The sequence below is a fragment of the Leptopilina boulardi genome, unplaced genomic scaffold (assembly GCF_019393585.1).
Source record: "Leptopilina boulardi isolate dan_hultmark-lab unplaced genomic scaffold, ZJU_Lbou_2.1 LbouV2_372, whole genome shotgun sequence".
Lineage (NCBI taxonomy): Eukaryota > Metazoa > Arthropoda > Insecta > Hymenoptera > Figitidae > Leptopilina > Leptopilina boulardi.
Window position 1 is genome coordinate 996034 of NW_026137943.1, and position 20219 is coordinate 1016252.

Genomic DNA, 20219 nt, shown 5'->3' on the forward strand with positions numbered 1-20219 from the left:
CTTCCTGCAATGGCTTCGCGGCAAAGAGAAGTTTAAATCGTCTCCCAGTGAACCGGCTGTCTCGGTGCCAACGACAGCGTAAAATTCTTCACGGTTCCTCCATCTCTCGAATTTTCCTTGATCTATGTTCTATGCCCAAATCTCATTTGACGTGAAAATATAACGTGGTTGGAATATTGAACGAAGGAAATTGCCACTTTCCTGTCTCTCTTCTTTCACACAAAAAAAAAAAAAATTTCCCGGTGATTTTCCAGATTACAAACGTGTGCGACATGGACAACCTCATCTCCTGTAAAAATGTCTTCTAGACAAGATTAATCGACGCACTTCCGGTGAGTTGAAGTTGCGGCTTTCAATCTTTTTTTTTTCTCCTTTATTTTTTCATTTCTCCATTATTTGACATTTTCATTATGTAAATGCAGAATATTTGCAAAATTATAATTTTAAAAAATTTGCAAAAAAAAAAAATTTTTTTTTTTGGAACAAATAGATGGCAAATGGCAATTTAGAAATGTGAGACGTAATGGACTGAGGAGAGAAGCGACAAGATTGGCTAAAGGCGATGTGTTATTTTTAAATACGTATAGAAGAAGACTCGTCTTTTGCGTACGCGCGCGTTCTCTCAACATTTTGCGAAGTTCACGGCGATTGAAAAGAAATCTCTAACGTAAAAATATATAATACAAAATTTTACATATCAAAAGAATCTATTCTTTAACAAATTATATAGAAAATATTTTCTTTTTTCTGTGAGGAAAAAAAAGATATAATATTTTTGAATTTTTTTAAAAAGACCGCCATTTTGAATCCGCCATTTTGAATTTTGAAAAATTGACAAAGAATTCGTGGTGGACGGAAAAAAAAAGATCTTAGATTTTGAAATTTATATAGTAAGAGAGATGGAGTTCTTTAAAAATTGATTGAATTGGAGAAATAAAATTGAAATAAACAATGTCATGAATAATTTTTCGAGATTGGTCGTAACGCACGTGCGTATGCAATGGGGGTGTTGCATAGTGGCCTTTTACTGACAAATAAATCACTACTGTCTTCCTGCAATGGAAATGATAAGAGTGGAGCATTAGAAGACTATAGAGAAACGTTCAAAACAGGTTTTCAGTTACAAAGTTATTTACTTCCAGTTTTGTTATAATAAAGAGAAAAAAAAGAGAGAGAGAGAATCTATATAAGTTTTTAAAAATACAACAAATATTTAAAAATAATGAATTCAATTTGCAAAAGAAGAAAAATTAAAAATATTTAATTTTACACTCCTTTCTTGCAAGGAAAATAGTTTCACTTCTTTGTCATTATTTTTTACAAATATTTATACCCACAAAAATTTTTAATTAATAATATATAATTTGAATAAACATAATTTTAAAAATAAAAAAAAAAATTAAATTATTAATAATTATTTTTAGCGAAAGTTTTAAAAATTTTATTACGGGCAGTGATTTAGTAAATATAAAAATTTATGTAAAAAAGGTGCGCCAGAAATTAAACGTTTTTTTCATCTATTTCGGTAAAAAATAAACTTAAAATTTTTTTTCCAATTATCCACATTCCATATACCAAATTACTATGACTGTCTGCTTTTTTCTATAACTTTTTTTTTTCTTTATTTATTTAGTTTAAAAAAAAAAAATTCCTTATATAGAGAAAGTGCGTCTAATAATAATTATTTTATAGTTATGCCAGCAAGATATTTGTGAAAGATTACAATAAATAGAAAGTCTATATATAGAGGTAGTATACATCATTTTTTGTGTAAAAAAAAAAATGAATGTACGTTACTTTTACGACAGCTGTGTATAATTATAAAATAACAATATATATTTTTTTTTATTATTTATATAACATATATACAATATATAATTAACTTCCTCGTATCTTTTGAGTAATTTATGAAAATATTAAAAATATTAAAAACTTTTTATAAAGTCGTTTTTTTTTTGAAAAACAATCATTTAATCAAAATTTATTTACATATTATTTTATTGCAAGCTTTGAAATATACGTGTCATATTAGAAATTTGATATTCTCTTTTAATTTTTAATCTAAAATTTGATAAATTAGTGGGCGTATTTGCATTAAGTATATCGAACATTCGTTTTATTTTCAAAGTAATCCGTGAAATGTTGAACAGTGAACAGTGTAAAAAGTTTCCGTCTACTAAAAAAAATTTAAATAATTTCATTCACATTTAAAAATAATAATTTTATATGTGCTATTAATATTGATGATTTTCTTTAATTTACAATTTCGTTTTTTTTTTTAAATAATTTTTCGAAAAAATAAAATAAATTTTACAAATCGCGAGGGAAAAACTGTCAAAAAAAGTTATATCAAGTAAATTAATTTTGTTATAGTCCATAATTAATTACATATATAAAAAAAAACTTTGAATAAATTTTTATCCAAAGTCAAAAATGGATAAAATTTTATTAATTTTCTGACTAAATATCACGTAATTTTTTTTTTAAATTAATGTGTTGAGAGATTATAGCGCAATACAATTTGTGTTTATGGCCTTAGTTTGTCTCCTATTCTGGTCCACTTGGCTCTTCATTGTTGAATGCCATTGTTAAAGTGAAATAACACTGCAGTTTCTCTCCTCTCTTCTCTCATTCACTTCCAGACATGACTTAAATCCTCTGGAACTTTGCCAAAAAATAAAATGAAACCAATTTGCAAATTGAAAAAAATATTCTTCACAAATCGAAATCATCGATTTTCTATTTGTGACTGAAAAAAAAAAATTTTCGTATTTTTTTAAGTCCCAATAAATATAATTAGAAATTTATACACAGTTGCATTTGGTGAGAAAAACGAAATTGTTTAACTGTGGCTTTTTCTGGTTCTAATTTTCGCCACGGCGCTAGTAGTAGCAGTGATTTAATAAATTTTGAGCATACCTTTTTTTCTAATTGTCATTAAAGTAAAAGAAAAATATAAATTTATTTATACAATGTTTTGAAGTTAAGAAAAATGTTTTTCCATTCTTTGATAATATCAGTATCTCGATTAAGCCCAATGATTTACATGTGACCTTTGGCAAACAACGATAAAATTTATCCATTACAATTTAGATTCAGTACTTTAATTAAACTTAAATTGCTTAATACTAAACTAATCAATAAAGCTATTCATTTAATTGTAGCTATAAACTTTAAGATTCTTTTTTTTATAATAAATAAATTCAGTGTTTATAATTAATTAATTCTATTTTTATAATTTCTATTTTATAATTTCATTTTTTACCAGTTAAAATGTATGCATTAGGTAAATTAAACATTTTTCCTATACTTTTAGTTAAAAAAAAAGAAACTTGATTGTTTTACTCGAAGTCTGTTAATTACAGGTGCCTTACGTTGACAAACCTAAGTTAAAAGGAACAAGTGAATTTTGTATGCATAATGCATTGCACGTGATGAACCTTCCATCCTTTTACCACCCTTTTCCATTTTACAGTCTTTCTTGGAAATACCTTCTCAGTTTCCTGTCACTCGCAAGAATTCTCTTTAGGAATATGAAAATTAAATTTTTTGTTTTTTGATTCTCATATTATTTTTATTTTTTGTATAAGATAATTTTTGAAATTTTATTTTATTCTAATAGTTAAATGAAAATTAGAGAATAAAAAGAAAAAAGGGGTGAGATTCTTCTCACGTAGTTTGGACCCAGCCGGATACGAGGAGAATGCTTCATTGTATGTGTATAAAAAGAAAAAAAAATCTCTACATGACCTGAATTATAAAAAATAGTCGAAAACTTTCTGTTTCTAGTCAATAAAATTGTTTTAAAATTTCCTTTCAAGTTTTCGTATAACTCGAGAGAAATTGTTTGAGTCAACTTAAGGAGAAAAATAAACAACAGTCTTTTCTTCTTTTTTTTTGCATAATACAAGTTTTTAAGTATTTACACCTGGAAAACATTGTTTCAATAATTGAGAATAATGCCAAGATAAAAATTTAAAAGGAATTTTCTTTTTTTATTCTCTTTAAAAAAAAAATCAAAACTTTATTAAAATTATTATTTAATTTCATTTGTGAAAATCATAAATTTCCTCTCCTCTTTTAATCATTATTTATTAAATTATTGATCGAGTTGTAATTTAAAATTCCTGTTTGAATTATTGTGATATTTTATTTACCTCAAAATTTTAAAAGGTTTAAATTTCCCTTTTATCTGATTGAAAAAAAAAAATTCTGCAAATATTTGTCAAATAGAGAGGAAAATATTTCCCAGGATAACAATTTTTTTCAATAAATGTCTATTTTTCATTTATTTCAACTCTGGTTAAAATACGGATTTATTATTCAATAAAATTTGAAATTGTTTTGATTTTTATCGTTAGTGAAATTTTCTTTTAAATTAAAAAGCGTCAATATTAAAAAGCATCAATGTAGATTTAAATATCTCATCGGTATTTTTTTATGATTCTAAAAAAAATTGAATTAAAAATATTTTTTAAACAAGAGATTTTTTCTAAATAAAGAATTAATATTTTCATCCTTTTATCCTGTTTGTTAAATATTTCACGGATGAATAAATTTTAATTTTCCGTTATGTATATATGTATACATATATATATAAATATATATGTTAACTGTTATATCTGGAAGTGTAAAAAATGCGATTTTTCTACACACGAGTAATTTCCTCAAACGTTTTTTCTGTTCAAAGAAGCATTTTAAAAAAAGTAATATAACATGGCATATTTAAAAGTTTTCTCTTTATTCGATAATGTCTTCTTTTATTTTGTTAATGTATTGTAAAAAAAGTAGTTACATTTTTTTTTCATATATAGTTTCTAAGGATATGGGAGTGTCATTATCCTCTGGCTATTTACAGATTTTTTTTATTTATACACACACATGAATTACTGTGATCTATCTCTGTAATTTCTCAGCTTTAATTTCAAAGACTAAAAAAAAAATCTGAAAATTTTGATGAACGAGAAAAGAAACTAAAAATTTGAGGTTGCAAAAAACTTTACTTTATAATACACTAAAGTTAAAATACTTTCATATTGCGAAGTTTTTGTTTTCCAGAACTCGCTATTTTTTATTAGTATACTAAAAGTTTTTATGAGTTTTTATAAATTTTAAAAGTCCATTACAAATAAAATCAGAAATACATTTTTTTACTATATTTATTACTCTATATTTTACTTAAGCCAGAAATCGATTGCAGAAAATTTGCAAAACTGCCACACATAATTTTTTTTATTTAACGAAATGTTTTTAAAAATGTTCCTCAATTTTAATATTAATCTTGTTATTTGATTTATTTTTATTCACTTAAGTCCGAAACCAATTGCAGAAAATTTGCAAAACTGCCACACATCATTTTTTTTATTTAAAGAACATTTTTCTAAATATATATCATCAATTCTAATATTAATCTTGTTATTTTATTTAGTTTTATTCACATAAGTCCGAAACCAATTCCAGAAAATTTGCAAAACTGGCACACATAATTTTTTTTATTTAAAGAACATTTTTCTAAATATATATAATCAATTCTAATATTAATTTTGTTATTTCATTTAGTTTTATTCACATAAGTCCGAAACCAATTCCAGAAAATTTTCAAAACTCCCACCCATAATTCTTTTTATTTAAAGAACATTTTTCTAAATATAGATAACCAATTCTAATATTAATCTTGTTATTTTAACTATTTTTATTCACTTAAGTCCGAAACTAATTCCAGAAAATTTGCAAAACTGCCACACATAATTTTTTCTATTTAACGAAAAACTTTTTCAACAAAGATAATCAATTTTAATATTAATCTAGTTAGTTTATTTATTTTTATTCACTTAAGTCCGAAACCAATTGCAGAAAGTTTGCAAAACTGCCATACATAATTTTTTTTATTTAAAGAACATTTAACTAAAGATGAGGATCAATTTTAATATTAATCTGGTTAGTTTAATTATTTTTATTCACTTAAGTCCGAAACAAATTCCAGAAAATTTTTAAAACTGACACACATAATGTTTTCTATTTAACACAAATATTTTTAAAAATGTTCATCAATTTTAATATTAATCTTGTTATTGTATTTATTTTTTTATTACAATTTCTCTATCATCTATAATTGAGTACTTATTTTATACCTGGTTATTCTGTAAAATAAATTTTAAAAAAAGTATTTTAAATTTAGAAACACTAAAAAACCGTGACATTTTTCGCTATTTAGAGTCTTTATTTATAGATGTATCAATGTCAATAAATAAGGGAGAATGCACCCCGTGGGTTTTTTTTTGTAGGTTGCAAGAAAAATGAATAACAGGTCGCTGAAGAAGGTCAGGCCAAAAAGACTTGCGTGTTTTATCCGTGGTATATAAGCGCCATATAGTGATGTGGTTGCACACCCCACAGTCTCGTGTCATCCAAGAAACAGAAAACCGCCAGTTTTCGTTTTCCTCTTCTACATTGAACAACGTCGTCTAAATTTTTTTTTCGTTTCGCCTCATGAAAGCGTGTAATTAAAATTCAACTTACGTCTGATAACGTTGACCTTACCTAAGTTTTGAGTGACTTTTTTTCAAAATAAAAAACTTATTATTTTATCGACATTCCTTTACTGGAGTTAAAATTATTTATCCAACAGAATGGATTAGGTTTGATGATGAGGATTTAGGATTATGAATGACGATCAGAATTGATGATCAGGATTGTGGATTTAGAATTAGGATTGAGGATTAGGATTCTGAATTTGAATTAGGATTGACAATCAGGATTGCTTATTAGGATTTAAAATAAAGATTAAGGCTTATGTTTTTAAAGTGAGGATTTAAGATCAAGTGTTTTTAAAATTGTGCCAATATAAAAAAAATTCGTTAATTTTTAAACTCTATTTTTTAAATCTCTTTTTTCAGTATTGTTATCATTTATTTGACGTTTACATTTTACTTCCTATAAAAAGACCAATATCAAAAACATTATTTGAATTCAGTAAAATTTCATGTAAAATAAAACTAAATTCTTTATTTTAAATCACTGACATTGTTGGCATTTTAATTCATTTCAATCATTGGAAAATTTAAATAAATCAAACTAATGTAAAATTGTGTTACACAATTACAAAGCAAGTGAAATTCAAAATAAATTGGAATTCTTTATTAATTATTTATTTGGTTAAATATTTAAATTTTTTAAATTTATTTCGTCATGCAAAAAAGTGAAGAAAAAAAATTTATCTTGAATATATATTTTTTTCTTTTATCAAATAAATTCTATTTTTGTGTTGAAACACTATTAGTAAGGTATATAAATTTTAAAGCAGAAAATTGTCGAGAGAGACATTTAGCGGTCTTTTGAAAATAGAATATTGGCTATCTATGAAATATCGACTCTATTCTCTATCCTTGACCATTCTGCATTTTTAAAAATTTAATGCTTTTCAAATATTCAATAATTCTATAGGAAAAAAAAATCATTTTCCATTAGACGTCAGATAAATATTTAATTAAATTATTAATTTAAATTTTACAGAATCAATTACTTTTTACTTATAGTAATTGGATAGTTTTCATAAAAAGAAAGAAATCAGAATTATCGAAATTTGAGGATAATTTCAAAGATGATGAAATTTTAAAAATAGACAATTTATTAGAAAAAAGAAAAAGTATTTAAAAAATATTTTAAGAGTTTCGCAATTATATATATATACTTATATATATGTAACATTAATTCAGAACAAAAGAGCATTGAAGAAGAAGAAGAAAAAGCGGCACGTCGTTTGTTCTCTCTCTTTCTTTTTTTTCCGCGAGTACTCTTTCAATTCTACGAACGGGAAAGAGCGCATCTGCATAGGACAGAGACTTTTTTTTGCGAGCGTGATCAGTATGCTGAAATTCTGCTCTCCCGCTCAACGAAGGCGCAATGCCATGGTGAGAATTTAAGCGTCGAATTAGTGGTTGGTTCACAGCGCTTCTCGTCTAGAAAAGAGCTTTCACTGTGAACCCGAGGCTCGAAAAGTTCGACGAGCCGCGCTAAACTGTGATAAATTTCCTGCAGGCAGGCCACCCGCTCTACACTGTCGTATACCGGTTCAACATTTCGTCCAACTAGAATTGTTTTTTTTTTTTTTTTTTTTTGTTTTACAATGCAATAAGTAGATAAAATATTTATTACCATAAAATTAATGTAGAACAATTCAAATATGAATTTTTAAATTAGAAAAAAAATCCTAGCATATTTAATCTTGAAACTAATAAAAAATTACCCTTAGTGCTTTTTTCGGTCTGTTAGACCGTTCTGAATTTAAATTATGTAATGACAACTCTCGTATTTATATTTTTTTTACTATTATTTTATTTATAAATAATTAATAAATTAATTAATACTTAATTTACATTTACTTAATTTTAAATCCTATTGAAAGTCCCCCTGGGATAATTGCCCTAAACTAAAAGCAGTCTTATATTATATATTTGTGAGGATTTTTTCCACTTTTTGTATAATGGGCTTAATGGAACGGTAAATATTTGTGATTACAGGTGAATCCAGGAAGTAAAGCTGCTCAACAAGGTGTGAGAGAGGGTGATTTGATTAGCAGTATCAACGGAAAAAATACACGTGAACTCACAAATAGTGAATCTCACGCTCTTTTACGAAATGCTGGCGATCATTTAAAACTTGGATTAAATCAGTAAGTTAAAAAGTATAATTATTTTTCTTCATAAATAAATATATTTATTTATGTGACGAGCAGTGAAGAAAGGTGTCAAAAAATTTTCAAAATTTAAATCTTGTCGATTAGCTGGCAAACAGCTTAATTTCTCTATTCTCTAATTTGCAATAAAAAATCGGTATTTGTAAAAAAAAGAATGATTTTATACTTAGGCGATCCTTTTTCGTGTGGGATAAAATACGATTGTTTTGGTGAAATACTTTAAGATTGTAAAAAATACTTTTTTGAAAAAAAAAACTAGTCAGGCAATTTTGTTCCGTGTAGCTCGGGCGCTCACTGTTTGCATTCGATTGCACATAAATCTCAAAACCATACAGTGGAAGCGATTGGAATTTCTTTCTGGAGAGAATCGATGGACTACGGAAATAAATATGTATATCGGTGTATATTTTAGAGAGGAGTAAATTTTACAATTTGTGAGATTAACAAGGCATTATTTAAATACACTCTCTCTATATATATATATTTAAACGCAATGGTTAACATAATAGTGATAATATACAATGAAACTTTAGCACCCACCGTTGCGCTAATTGTCACCGGAAATACGATTGTGACGTCACGTGAGAGAGGGTGCGCCTCACATACCTGTATATTCGTTATTCGTATTTTCCGGAGCAGATCAATTGTCCTTGGTTTTTTTTTCTTTTTTTTTTTTGAACGAAAGTCTATATACACTCACATGTATACGTATATAACTATTCGTAACGGTTCAGTAGACTTCATCGGTTTTAGATGTCCGTAACAAATTGTATGTGCATGCAGCAATATATTGTTTTCACTTCTAAAAGAATTAATTTTTTTTTAATATAAATAAAAAATGTTACTTTTTTAATATTTGAAAATGATTTTTTTAATTGTTTCAGGGAAAACGGTTCACCGAAAAGAAGAATTTATAAAAGTAGTCTTCAGGAAAGCAGTTCTAATGAAACTTTAAAAAGTAAATACAATTTTATTTAAATCTGATGTTTAAATTATTAAATTAGTATTAAAACGTTACTATAATTTGAAAATTTTATAATTACTTTATATTACTATTGAAAGTATTAATGAATTTATTAAATTCTTTATCTATAAATCTAATTAAAAATATTTCATTTTTTTTAGAAACCACAAAACAATCAATTTAATCACTTAAGTCCGAAACCAATTCCAGAAAATTTGCAAAACTTCCACCCATAATTCTTTTTATTTAAAGAACATTTTTCTAAATATAGATAACCAATTCTAATATTAATCTTGTTATTTGATTTATTTTTATTCACTTAAGTCCGAAACCAATTCCAGAAAATTTGCGAAACTGCCACCCATAATTTCTTTTAAAGAATGTTTTTCAAAAAAAGTAATCATTTTTAATATTAATCTTGTTATTTGATTTATTTTTATTCACTTAAGTCCGAAACCAATTCCAGAAAATTTGCGAAACTGCCACCCATAATTTCTTTTAAAGAATGTTTTTCAAAAAAAGTAATCATTTTGAATATTAATCTTGTTATTTGATTTATTTTTATTCACTTAAGTCCGAAACCAATTCCAGAAAATTTGCGAAACTGCCACCCATAATTTCTTTTAAAGAATGTTTTTCAAAAAAAAATAATCATTTTTAATATTAATCTTGTTATTTGATTTATTTTTATTCACTGAAGTCCGAAACCAATTCCAGAAAATTTGCATAACTGCCACACATTTTTTTTTATTTAACGAGGATTTTTCTAAAAACAGATAATCAATTTTGATAATAATCTTGTTATTTTATTTAGTTTCATTCACGTAAGTCCGAAACCAATTGCAGAAAATTTGCAAAACTGCCACCCATAATTCTTTTTAACGAAAGTTTCTCAAAAAAAAAATCAATTTTAATATTAATTTTGTTATTTTATTTATTTTTATTCACTTAAGTCCGAAACCAATTCCAGAAAATTTGAAAAACTGCCATATAATTTTTTTTACAATTTTATTTAAATCTGATGTTTAAATTATTAATTTAGTATTAAAACGTTACTATAATTTAAAATTTTCATAATTACTTTATAACACTATTGAAAGTATTTATGAATTTATTAAATTCTTTATCTATAAATCTAATTAAAAATATTTCATTTTTTTTAGAAACCACAAAAACAATCAAATTAAACACGCGTATAATCACAGACGAACCGACAAAAAACGGAGTTGGTGAGTTGTTTAATATATTTATTTAAAATTTATATAATGGATTTAGAATAGAAACTGAAATGTTGGTCTGGAATTTAGAACTAGAATTTAGGATTGAGGATTTAGATCGAGATTGAGGATTAGTATTGGGACTGATGATCAAGATTGACGATCAAAATTAAGGAATTAGGATTAAGGATATAGGATATAGAATTAAGGATATAGGATTTAGGATATAGTACTAAGGATTAAGGATACTGGATTAGGATTGACGATCAAAATTAAGGATATTAATAATGATGTAGGATTAAGGATATAGGATTGGCGATTAGGATTGATGATTATTAACTTGAGGATTAGGATTTCTGATTTAATATCTCAAGTGTTCTTAAAACACATTGTTTTAAGCACCTATATATAAATAGGCGCTTAAAAATTTTCAAGTGAAGAAAAAAAAACGATTGTTGTTTTAATTGGATAGATATATAATGTCTAAATGGCTATTCAATTAAACATGGAATTAAGCTTTCACTTGATTTTGATAAAAGACCCTATATATACGTCGTTTAACTCGACTGTCAAACTCACCCACGCTTGAAATCACAAAGTGCACATAGTGCTGTACAGTAGTGGTTATCTCACTAATCTCTTTCTCCCTCTCGCACATTATTTTTCCTTCCTTCCCCCTTTTTTTTCTTATACCAAATACTTTTATACCACCACTCTCTTGAAGTTCTTGATCCATGCATATCAAAATAGTCCCATTTTATACCAATCAAGGGCTAATATTTGTCGAAGACAAACCCAACTAAAATTTAATTTCCTCTCCTTCATGAAATTGCCTTGACTTCATGCCTTGCTGATTATGCACTTAACGAACACTGTCTTTATTTAATGACATCTCTCTATCTTGTACAATATATTATATTTTATGTATATATATATATATATAAAGTTCATCAACAAGATTACATTCAAGTAGACTGCTTTGACGTTTAGTTGACAAAGGCTATAATCTTTTAGTTCCCAAATCCATGTCACGTATGTATTAATCCCTCAGACATAATCTGAGTTGGTTATATGCGTAATCTCAAAATCAAAACGAAAAATCTCTCTATGCACAAAGGAATTTCATTAACAATAAAAGTTACTATGATATAGAAAAAAAGGGAAATCTCAAATTTATTGCCTTGTTTGTTGGAACAAATTTGATTGCATTCACTGTAATTGAAGAGATAAAAATATAATTCTCCAAAAAGGGATATATAATTTAGGATGAGGAATAATTATTTAAGATTAATGAATATGATTTTATAACTAGGAATTAGAATTTTTAGGATGTAAAATTCAGGATTCTAGATTACAATTCGAATGTAACATAATTTAGTAATTTGGTTTATAATTTAGTATTTTGAATTCAGATTGCAGAAATTAGGATTTAGCCATGGATTAAAAATTAAAAATTAGGAATTAAAATTCACTATTTTGGAATATAAAATTAAGATTATGTATTACATTTTAGATGCAGTATACAATTCTGAATAGTTACTAAATTTAAAATCTAAAAAATTAGCTTTAAAATCTTTTTTAAAAAAAAACGTAATTTCTCTTCAGTAACAATGTAAAGTGTGAATTGGCGACAATGATGAAAATGAATTTCACTTCCTATTATACTTTATATACAGCCTCTATTGTTGACTTTCAAGTTCGAATATATTATGTAGTAATATTTTTTTCAAAAATTTTAATTCAACAAGGCCAAGATTTATCCCCTCCTTAATTTTTTTTTTAAACAAAGAAGCAAACCATAGCAATGTCCCTCGTACTTTCACGCATACATGCACCTGCTGATTACACCCACGTGTTTGCTCGAGACGGGCGCACCCTCCACTTAAGCGCCCTACGCGCCTACCAACGACAAGAACCGATTCACGTCTTCCTCTTTTTCTATTGTCGAAGCAATATTCAACTTTAGTTGTCAGTGTTCACTTTCTCGAGCGTCATCGCGTATATAAACGAGTCATCAGAAAAATTTTTCAATATGTATTTATACTTATTATATTCCTCGCGAAACAAATTATCTCCAAGGCATATGACACCTACTTTTTCTTCTTCCTCTTCATCTTCGTTATCATGATGATGACGATCATCTTCTTCTTCTTCGCTCCGGAGAACATTACATATAATAGACCTTGATCAAATTCATTCATCCGAATCTTTTATTAATTGACGCAAAAAGAATGACTCAAAAAAGTTCAAAAATTCTTATCAGTGTCAAAGTTTGTTTACTAAAAAAAATTTCACAACTTTGTGCTCATATAATGTGAAAAATTTTTAAATTCATCAAAAAAAAAATACTGCCACTGGAAAAAAAATGAAATTTCTCAATTGTTCACGTTGTTTTACTTCAATTGACGAGGCTAGTTCAACGTCACGTCGTCATCATCAACCTGAAATGTTTAATCCACTGATAATGACAAAACGACCTTTGGTAAAAATTGAAAATCCATCGAAAACATCGTCGTCACGTTTTCCAACAATTTTAAAAGTTCTCAGCTCACCATGGCGACGACAAAAGAAATTAAGACCAAAAATTCGTCACGAGACACGGCATAGAATGAAAAAACGTGATTTAATTAAGGAACAAAGAACAATTATTGATGATGATGATGATAATGATGATAGAAATATTAATTCATTAAATTATTTACAAATAAATAAGAGAACATTGAATTCCAACGATGAGGAGAATTTCAAGAATTTACATAAAGTGAAGCATGTTGATTTGGAAAAGGAATATAATGAACAATTTGAGGCATTGAAATTCCTAATTGATCCACCGGATTGTTTCAAGAATCCCGAGAGTCGTCAGAATTTTGAAAATAAATTAAATACACTTGATTTTAGACGAATGAATACAGTGGCAATTGCGTCTGATGATGATAATGATAATTGTCATAAAAAAATGATTTACTATTTTACAAAAAAGAAAATTGAAGAGGAAAATTATTCATCAAAATTGAATAAATATGTTCACGATCATTTGCAAATTGAACAAACAATGATTAATATTTTAAATCGTGAACCAATTTTAAAGAAGGATAAAGGAAATTACAGTAGAGATGGTTCACCTGCTAGTAGAAAGACTGTTAGATTCAAAGATGATGATAATGAGGAATTAGACGAGAATAATATCAAAGAGAATTGGGAGAAAAAAAAAATTTTTGAAAGGAATGATAAAAAATGTGATTTAGAATTAGTGGAAAATTTTGAATTTAATGGTGAATGTTTAATAGAGACGATAGTAAAAAATGGTGATAATGCAAAAGTGTTTATAGAAGAGGAATTAAAAAATCAACAGGAAAATATTTTGAAAATTGAGCCAATTTATGATGAGTCATTAGTACATGATTTTAATGTACTTTTGGAAATCATCGAGGTGACGGATTCAAATTTTCCTCTCGATAATAATGATTTACTAGAGAAAATCGATCTCGAGGAGGAATTTGGAGAGATTTCGGATGTCAATAAAATTGATGGTATATATATTATAGATTTTATTTTACTTTTTTAGAGAATTAAAGGTTAAAGATTAAATTAGCATAAAATGCAATGTTATGTTAAATTAATGTTGAAGGTCAGTTTAGGCGTAAAGGTTAAAGTTATATTTTCGCCAAAATGGATAAGGGCGGTTCTGAAGGTGAATCTAAAATTCTAAAGTTTGTCCTACAACCTTTGAATTCTACAACCTTAAAGTTTGTTTTACGTTTCTAATGTTTATATTCTAACTTTAACGTTTCTTTTATAATCTTAAAATCACACACGTTTTTTTTTTTTGAGGATGATGGAAGTAAACGCTTAACGTGAAATTGAACTTCCGTTTATAGACTTGTCAATTTTACATAACCAGCATCCTCTATAAGGAATAATTTTACTCCGGAAATAAGAATCCTCTACCCCACAAGCCAAGCGGCTTGACCGGAAATTATTCCTTTATCGGTTGAGCTGTCCCGTTCTCGTATATAGAAAGTCCTGAGAGATATCATTGTCTTCATATTATATCAGACCAAAAAAATTTATTTCAGACTATAAAAATTATGGAAATTCAATATTTTTAATCGACGAATTCCTGGATATACATTAAAAGCTCTCATCCTTCTATTCACATTTATAAATGTGATTTATTTTTATGAAAATTTTAATGCACATATATATATTGTTCGAAAATTTTCGAGAATTATCAATTTTATCGTGTTCATGTATATATATATATGTCCGCGAGAGCATCAAGTGATACCGGGCATTGTCGTGTTTTGTTGAATTAATGTCACATTAACGGCAACGTTTACTAGTGCGTTTGTATATATATATATATATATATATATATATATATATATATATATATATGCAATGGGTCACGTTGATGTATATATGTATAGATAGCATCGATTTCAAATCAGTTGGTTAGACCGGCATCAAATCCTGCAAATGTGTTGGAAACATCAACATAAGCATGTACATGACACATGTTAATGTATTGCATGGGCGCGGTGTCATGGGCCGTTGGGGGCCGTGCCCATGTTTCCGCAAGTCTCATCTTCTATCCTTCATGTTTTACATTTATATCCTTCACCTCACACGACCTCCATTTCATAAGCCCATCCCGAATTTCAACGATTGTAACCTCTCCCTTCCCAACCCCTTTAATTCCTTCTCGATTTTAACTCCGTTTATAAATGTAAATGTTTCACTACAAATATATAAATTTTAATTCGTTACATTTCTTTGACTCTAATTCATTGAAAATATCCTTCATATTTAGAATTAAAAAAATTTAGAATTTTCATGAAGTTGGATTTGAATTAGAATTTATGATTCAGAACCCGAATTCTGGATTTGGAATTTTAATATGCAATTAGGATTTATGATTCAGAACTATAATTCATGAATTGGAATTTTAATACATTATTAGGATTTATGATTCAGAACCCAAATTTTAAATTTGGAATTTTAATACGGAATTAGGATTTATGATTCAGAACCAGAATTCAGGATTTGGAATTTTAATTTAGTATTACAATTAGGATTTATGATTCAGAACTATAATTCATGGATTGGAATTTTAATACAATATTAGGATTTATGATTCAGAACCCGAATTCTGGATTTGCAATTTTAATACGGAATTAGGATTTATGATTCAGAACCAGAATTCAGGATTTGGAATTTTAATGTAGTATTAGAATTAGGATTTGTGATTCAGAACCCGAATTCAGGATTTGGAATTTTAATACAGTATTAGAATTAAGATTTATAATTCTGTAACAGAATTTACGATTTGAAATTTTAATACAGTATTAGAATTAGGATTTGTGATTTAGAACCAGAATTCAAGATTTGAAATTTTAATACATTATTAGGATTTATGATTCAGAACCCGAATTCAGGATTTGGAATTTTAATTCATGATTTAGAATTTTAATACGGATTTACGATTTATAATTCAAAACCAAAATTCAAGATCTGAAATTTACACTTACATTTGAGAATTATAATTCAGGATATTTATTTTAGTGTTTGGAATTAGCGTTTAGAATTAAAATTCAGAATAATAATTTTGAATAAGGATTTTGTTGTTACGCTCAAGATTAAGAATTAGAAATAAGGATTTTGTTTTTAAGACTAGAATTATGGATTTTAGAATGATTTTTAGGATTTAAGAGTAGAATTTACGATTTAAAATAAAGAATTTAGTAATTTGAATTTAGGATTCAGGATTTATGATTTAACTTTAGATTTAGGATTAAAAATTCACGAATAAGATTTAAGTTAAAGGATTATAATTAAAAATAAGAATTAAGAATAATTAATACAGAATTTTTATTGACGATTTATAATTAGGATTTAGTTTTATGATCGAGGATTAAAATTTCTGAATTAGTATTAGGATTCAGGATTAGAATTAGGATTACAATTCTAATTAGAAATTTAATTTCTAATTAATTTAATAATAATAATAGAATTTACGGTTTAAAATATAGAATTTAGGATATAGAATTTATGATTTACGTTCAGGATTAAATATTTTGTATCTTTATTATTATTTTTTTTTTTTTTCATATAAAATTTAGATTTTATTTGTGTAAAATTTAGCTTTAGTCATATAATTCAGCTCAATAAACGAAATTTATAGTCCTATTTTCAATCTTTCAATGTGTTGCTGTAGATATTACGCAAGTTTTTATTAGTTTTTCCCGGAAAGTTTATATCGTCAGTTAAAAGCCTCTTAAATACGTCACTTTCTTCCCATAGTGCTCACAATCAGTAAAGTTGTATCTTTTCAGGCTTGCACCCCTTGCATGGTCTCGAGTGTGCAGAACCTAATTAAAGAGACACTCACCCTGAAAGTGTACTTTCTACATTCTTGAAAATAATCTCACTTTGAAAACCTATTTTATGTGATATGACAAAATTTATTATTTTTTCGACTTGAAAGTTTTCGATTCATTATTATTATTATTATTATTATTATTATTATTATTAATATTATTATTATTATTATTATTATTATTATTATACATTGAAGCATTATTATTTGTTACACACGTGATACATGCGATTACAAATCGTGACATAATAAAAAAAAATATTTAAGTAGCTATAATACATTTGTATAGATGCCAGATAGGGTATATAGTCAGAATTAAGTTATACTGTCATTTTATATGTGTTTTCGGAAGGAAGTTCACCTCGGAAGTGGTTCTATGCATGAATCCCAAATAAGAGGGGAATGAATATTTTCATTTATTTTAAAAATATATTGTACAAGGTTACTAAAATGTATACATAAGTTAATGTACATAAATTAAGGAAAGGAAAATACATATTTAATTAAAAATGCAATAGAATTTAGAATTACAATTAAGAATTAGGATTTTTCATTATTTGATTTAAGATTTAATACTAGAGTTCAGGATTACTGATTAGGATTAAGAATTAGAACATTGGATTAGGATTTAGGATTAGGAAATTGGATTAAGATTTAGAATAAGAACAAAAATTTATAATTCTTCATTAGGATTTAGTATTAAAATTTTGGTTCAAGAATTAGGATTATTATTTAGGATTAATGATTTGGATTTAGGATTACAACATTGGATTAAACTTTTGGTTTAGAAAAAGAATTTAGGATTAAGTGTTCAAATTTTGGTTTAAGATTTAGGACTAATATTCAGGATTACTGATTAGAAGTAAGGATTAGAACATTGGATTAGGATTTAGGATTAGGAAATTAGATTAAGATTTAGGTTAAGAACAAAAATTTATGATTCTTCATTAGGATTTAGTATTAAAATTTTGGTTCAAGAATTAGAATTATTATTTAGGATTAATGATTTGGATTTAGGATTACAACATTGGATTAAACTTTTGGTTTAGAAAAAGAATTTAGGATTAAGTGTTCAAATTTTGGTTTAAGATTTAGGACTAATATTCAGGATTACTGATTAGAAGTAAGGATTAGAACATTGGATTAGGATTTAGGATTAGATTAAGATTTAGATTAAGAACAAAAATTTATGATTCTTCATTAGGATTCAGTATTAAAATTTTGGTTCAAGAATTAGGATTATTATTTAGGATTAATGATTTGGATTTAGGATTACAACATTGGATTAAACTTTTGGTTTAGAAAAAGAATTTAGGATTAAGTGTTAAAATTTTGGTTTAAGATTTAGGACTAATATTCAGGATCACTGATTAGAATTAAGGATTAGAACATTGGATTAAGATTAAAATTAAATAGAATTTAGGATTAAATAATTTTTATTGTTTTTCATTGAGTTCATATACAGGGAAATATATATTGATAAACATAAAAATAAACTTTAATAGACTATGCATATGTAGAAGAACTTTTTCACACATGAAAGCTTGTATGCATAATAGCATTCATGTTACACATATTGTCGTAATAAAAAAAAACAACAACACATGCAGGTAGACAGGGAATAAATTGTGTGCTTGTATTTTTCATGTGGGTGGGGTACGATCGTACATTGGGTGTCTAAGTTTGATCACATATTCAGTGAGTACTGACGATTCAAGCATCCTGCATGCATGCCATGTTGACACTAACCGGCTCTTGTTTTTGGCTTCGTGTGCCAAAAAGTGTTCGAACTCTCAATTTTATCTCGTGTTGTTTTTTATTTTCAAAATAAGTCTCAAGTTTCTTTTTTTTTTATCAAATCATTAAAATTTTTACAATAAATTTTGTGAAAGTGAAATTTTTTATTTTTTTCAAATTGATAACAGATTAAACAGACGATAATTGTGAAAATACACATAGAGATTAATTGTTAAATCTGAGGATATTCAAAATTAAATGGTATTTCCGTTGAATATATTTATAAATATATTTCATTTTTCGTTTTAAATAAAATTTTTAAATTCTATTTATATGGAATTTTCTTTTTAAAAATTAAAATAAATTTATTTAATTCTTCATGCAAAAAAAAATTTATATTATCTATTTTTGATTTTTATTAATTTTCTTTTTTTAAAATAATAATTATTTCATGTGAAAAAGAAAAATTAATAAATGTAAAATTGTAAAGTACTATACTTATTCCTTCAATATCCGGTTTTTATAATTCAGTGATTATACTTGTTAAAATAAAAATATATCATTTTAATGATAATATTATTTCCACTGCGGATAGAATATTAAAAATCCGTTAATTAATTCCGTAAAAATAAAATAGTTCTTTTTTTTAATTAAATACTGTAATAGATTTTTATAGTTATAATTGAAATTTATTTAAAATTGAAAGAGGTATTATAAATTTTTTTTTTATTATTGTTTTAGATGACACAAATATCGATAAAAATCACGTTAATCAAAACGGAGGATTAAAATCTTCGTCACCTGATCAGCCAAGTAATACTCCAAAAAGTGAGTAGTTGAATTTTAATTAATATGTCACAGCCCAATTTCCTGGAATGCTAAATTGGAACACGCTTCTTGCATGATTAGATTATTATTATTATATTATTATTATTATTATTATTATTATTAATATTAGTTTCATTAATTATTATTAATTATATATAATTATTAGTATTAATTTCATCATATTTCTATTTTCATTTTTTTTCTTCTCGGATTAATTATTTTTGATAATTATAATTGCAAATTTTTTATACTAGTTTGTAAAATTTTAGCGTTCGGAAATGTAAATTTTTTTTTTTTCTTTACCGACACAGTTGTTTTGTGACTATCTCGAGGTGCAATATTGAAAAGCACGAGGGAGCTATTAGTATTAGAATAGTTAAGTCAGTTTCTTTGAGATTA

At 26.2% G+C, this 20219-nt stretch overlaps 1 protein-coding gene across 1 annotated transcript in view; it reads left to right on the forward strand.

Moving 5' to 3' along the window:
• The window catches only part of LOC127287754 (uncharacterized), a 94416-nt gene that overhangs the window by 21303 nt on the left and 52894 nt on the right, over positions 1–20219 (forward strand). Inside the window, exons 2-5 of the mRNA XM_051314848.1 lie at positions 8520–8671; positions 9580–9653; positions 10823–10888; positions 19734–19820. Of these exons, the coding sequence (XP_051170805.1) occupies positions 8520–8671; positions 9580–9653; positions 10823–10888; positions 19734–19820 (379 nt within the window). The remainder of the gene's footprint in view (positions 1–8519; positions 8672–9579; positions 9654–10822; positions 10889–19733; positions 19821–20219) is intronic.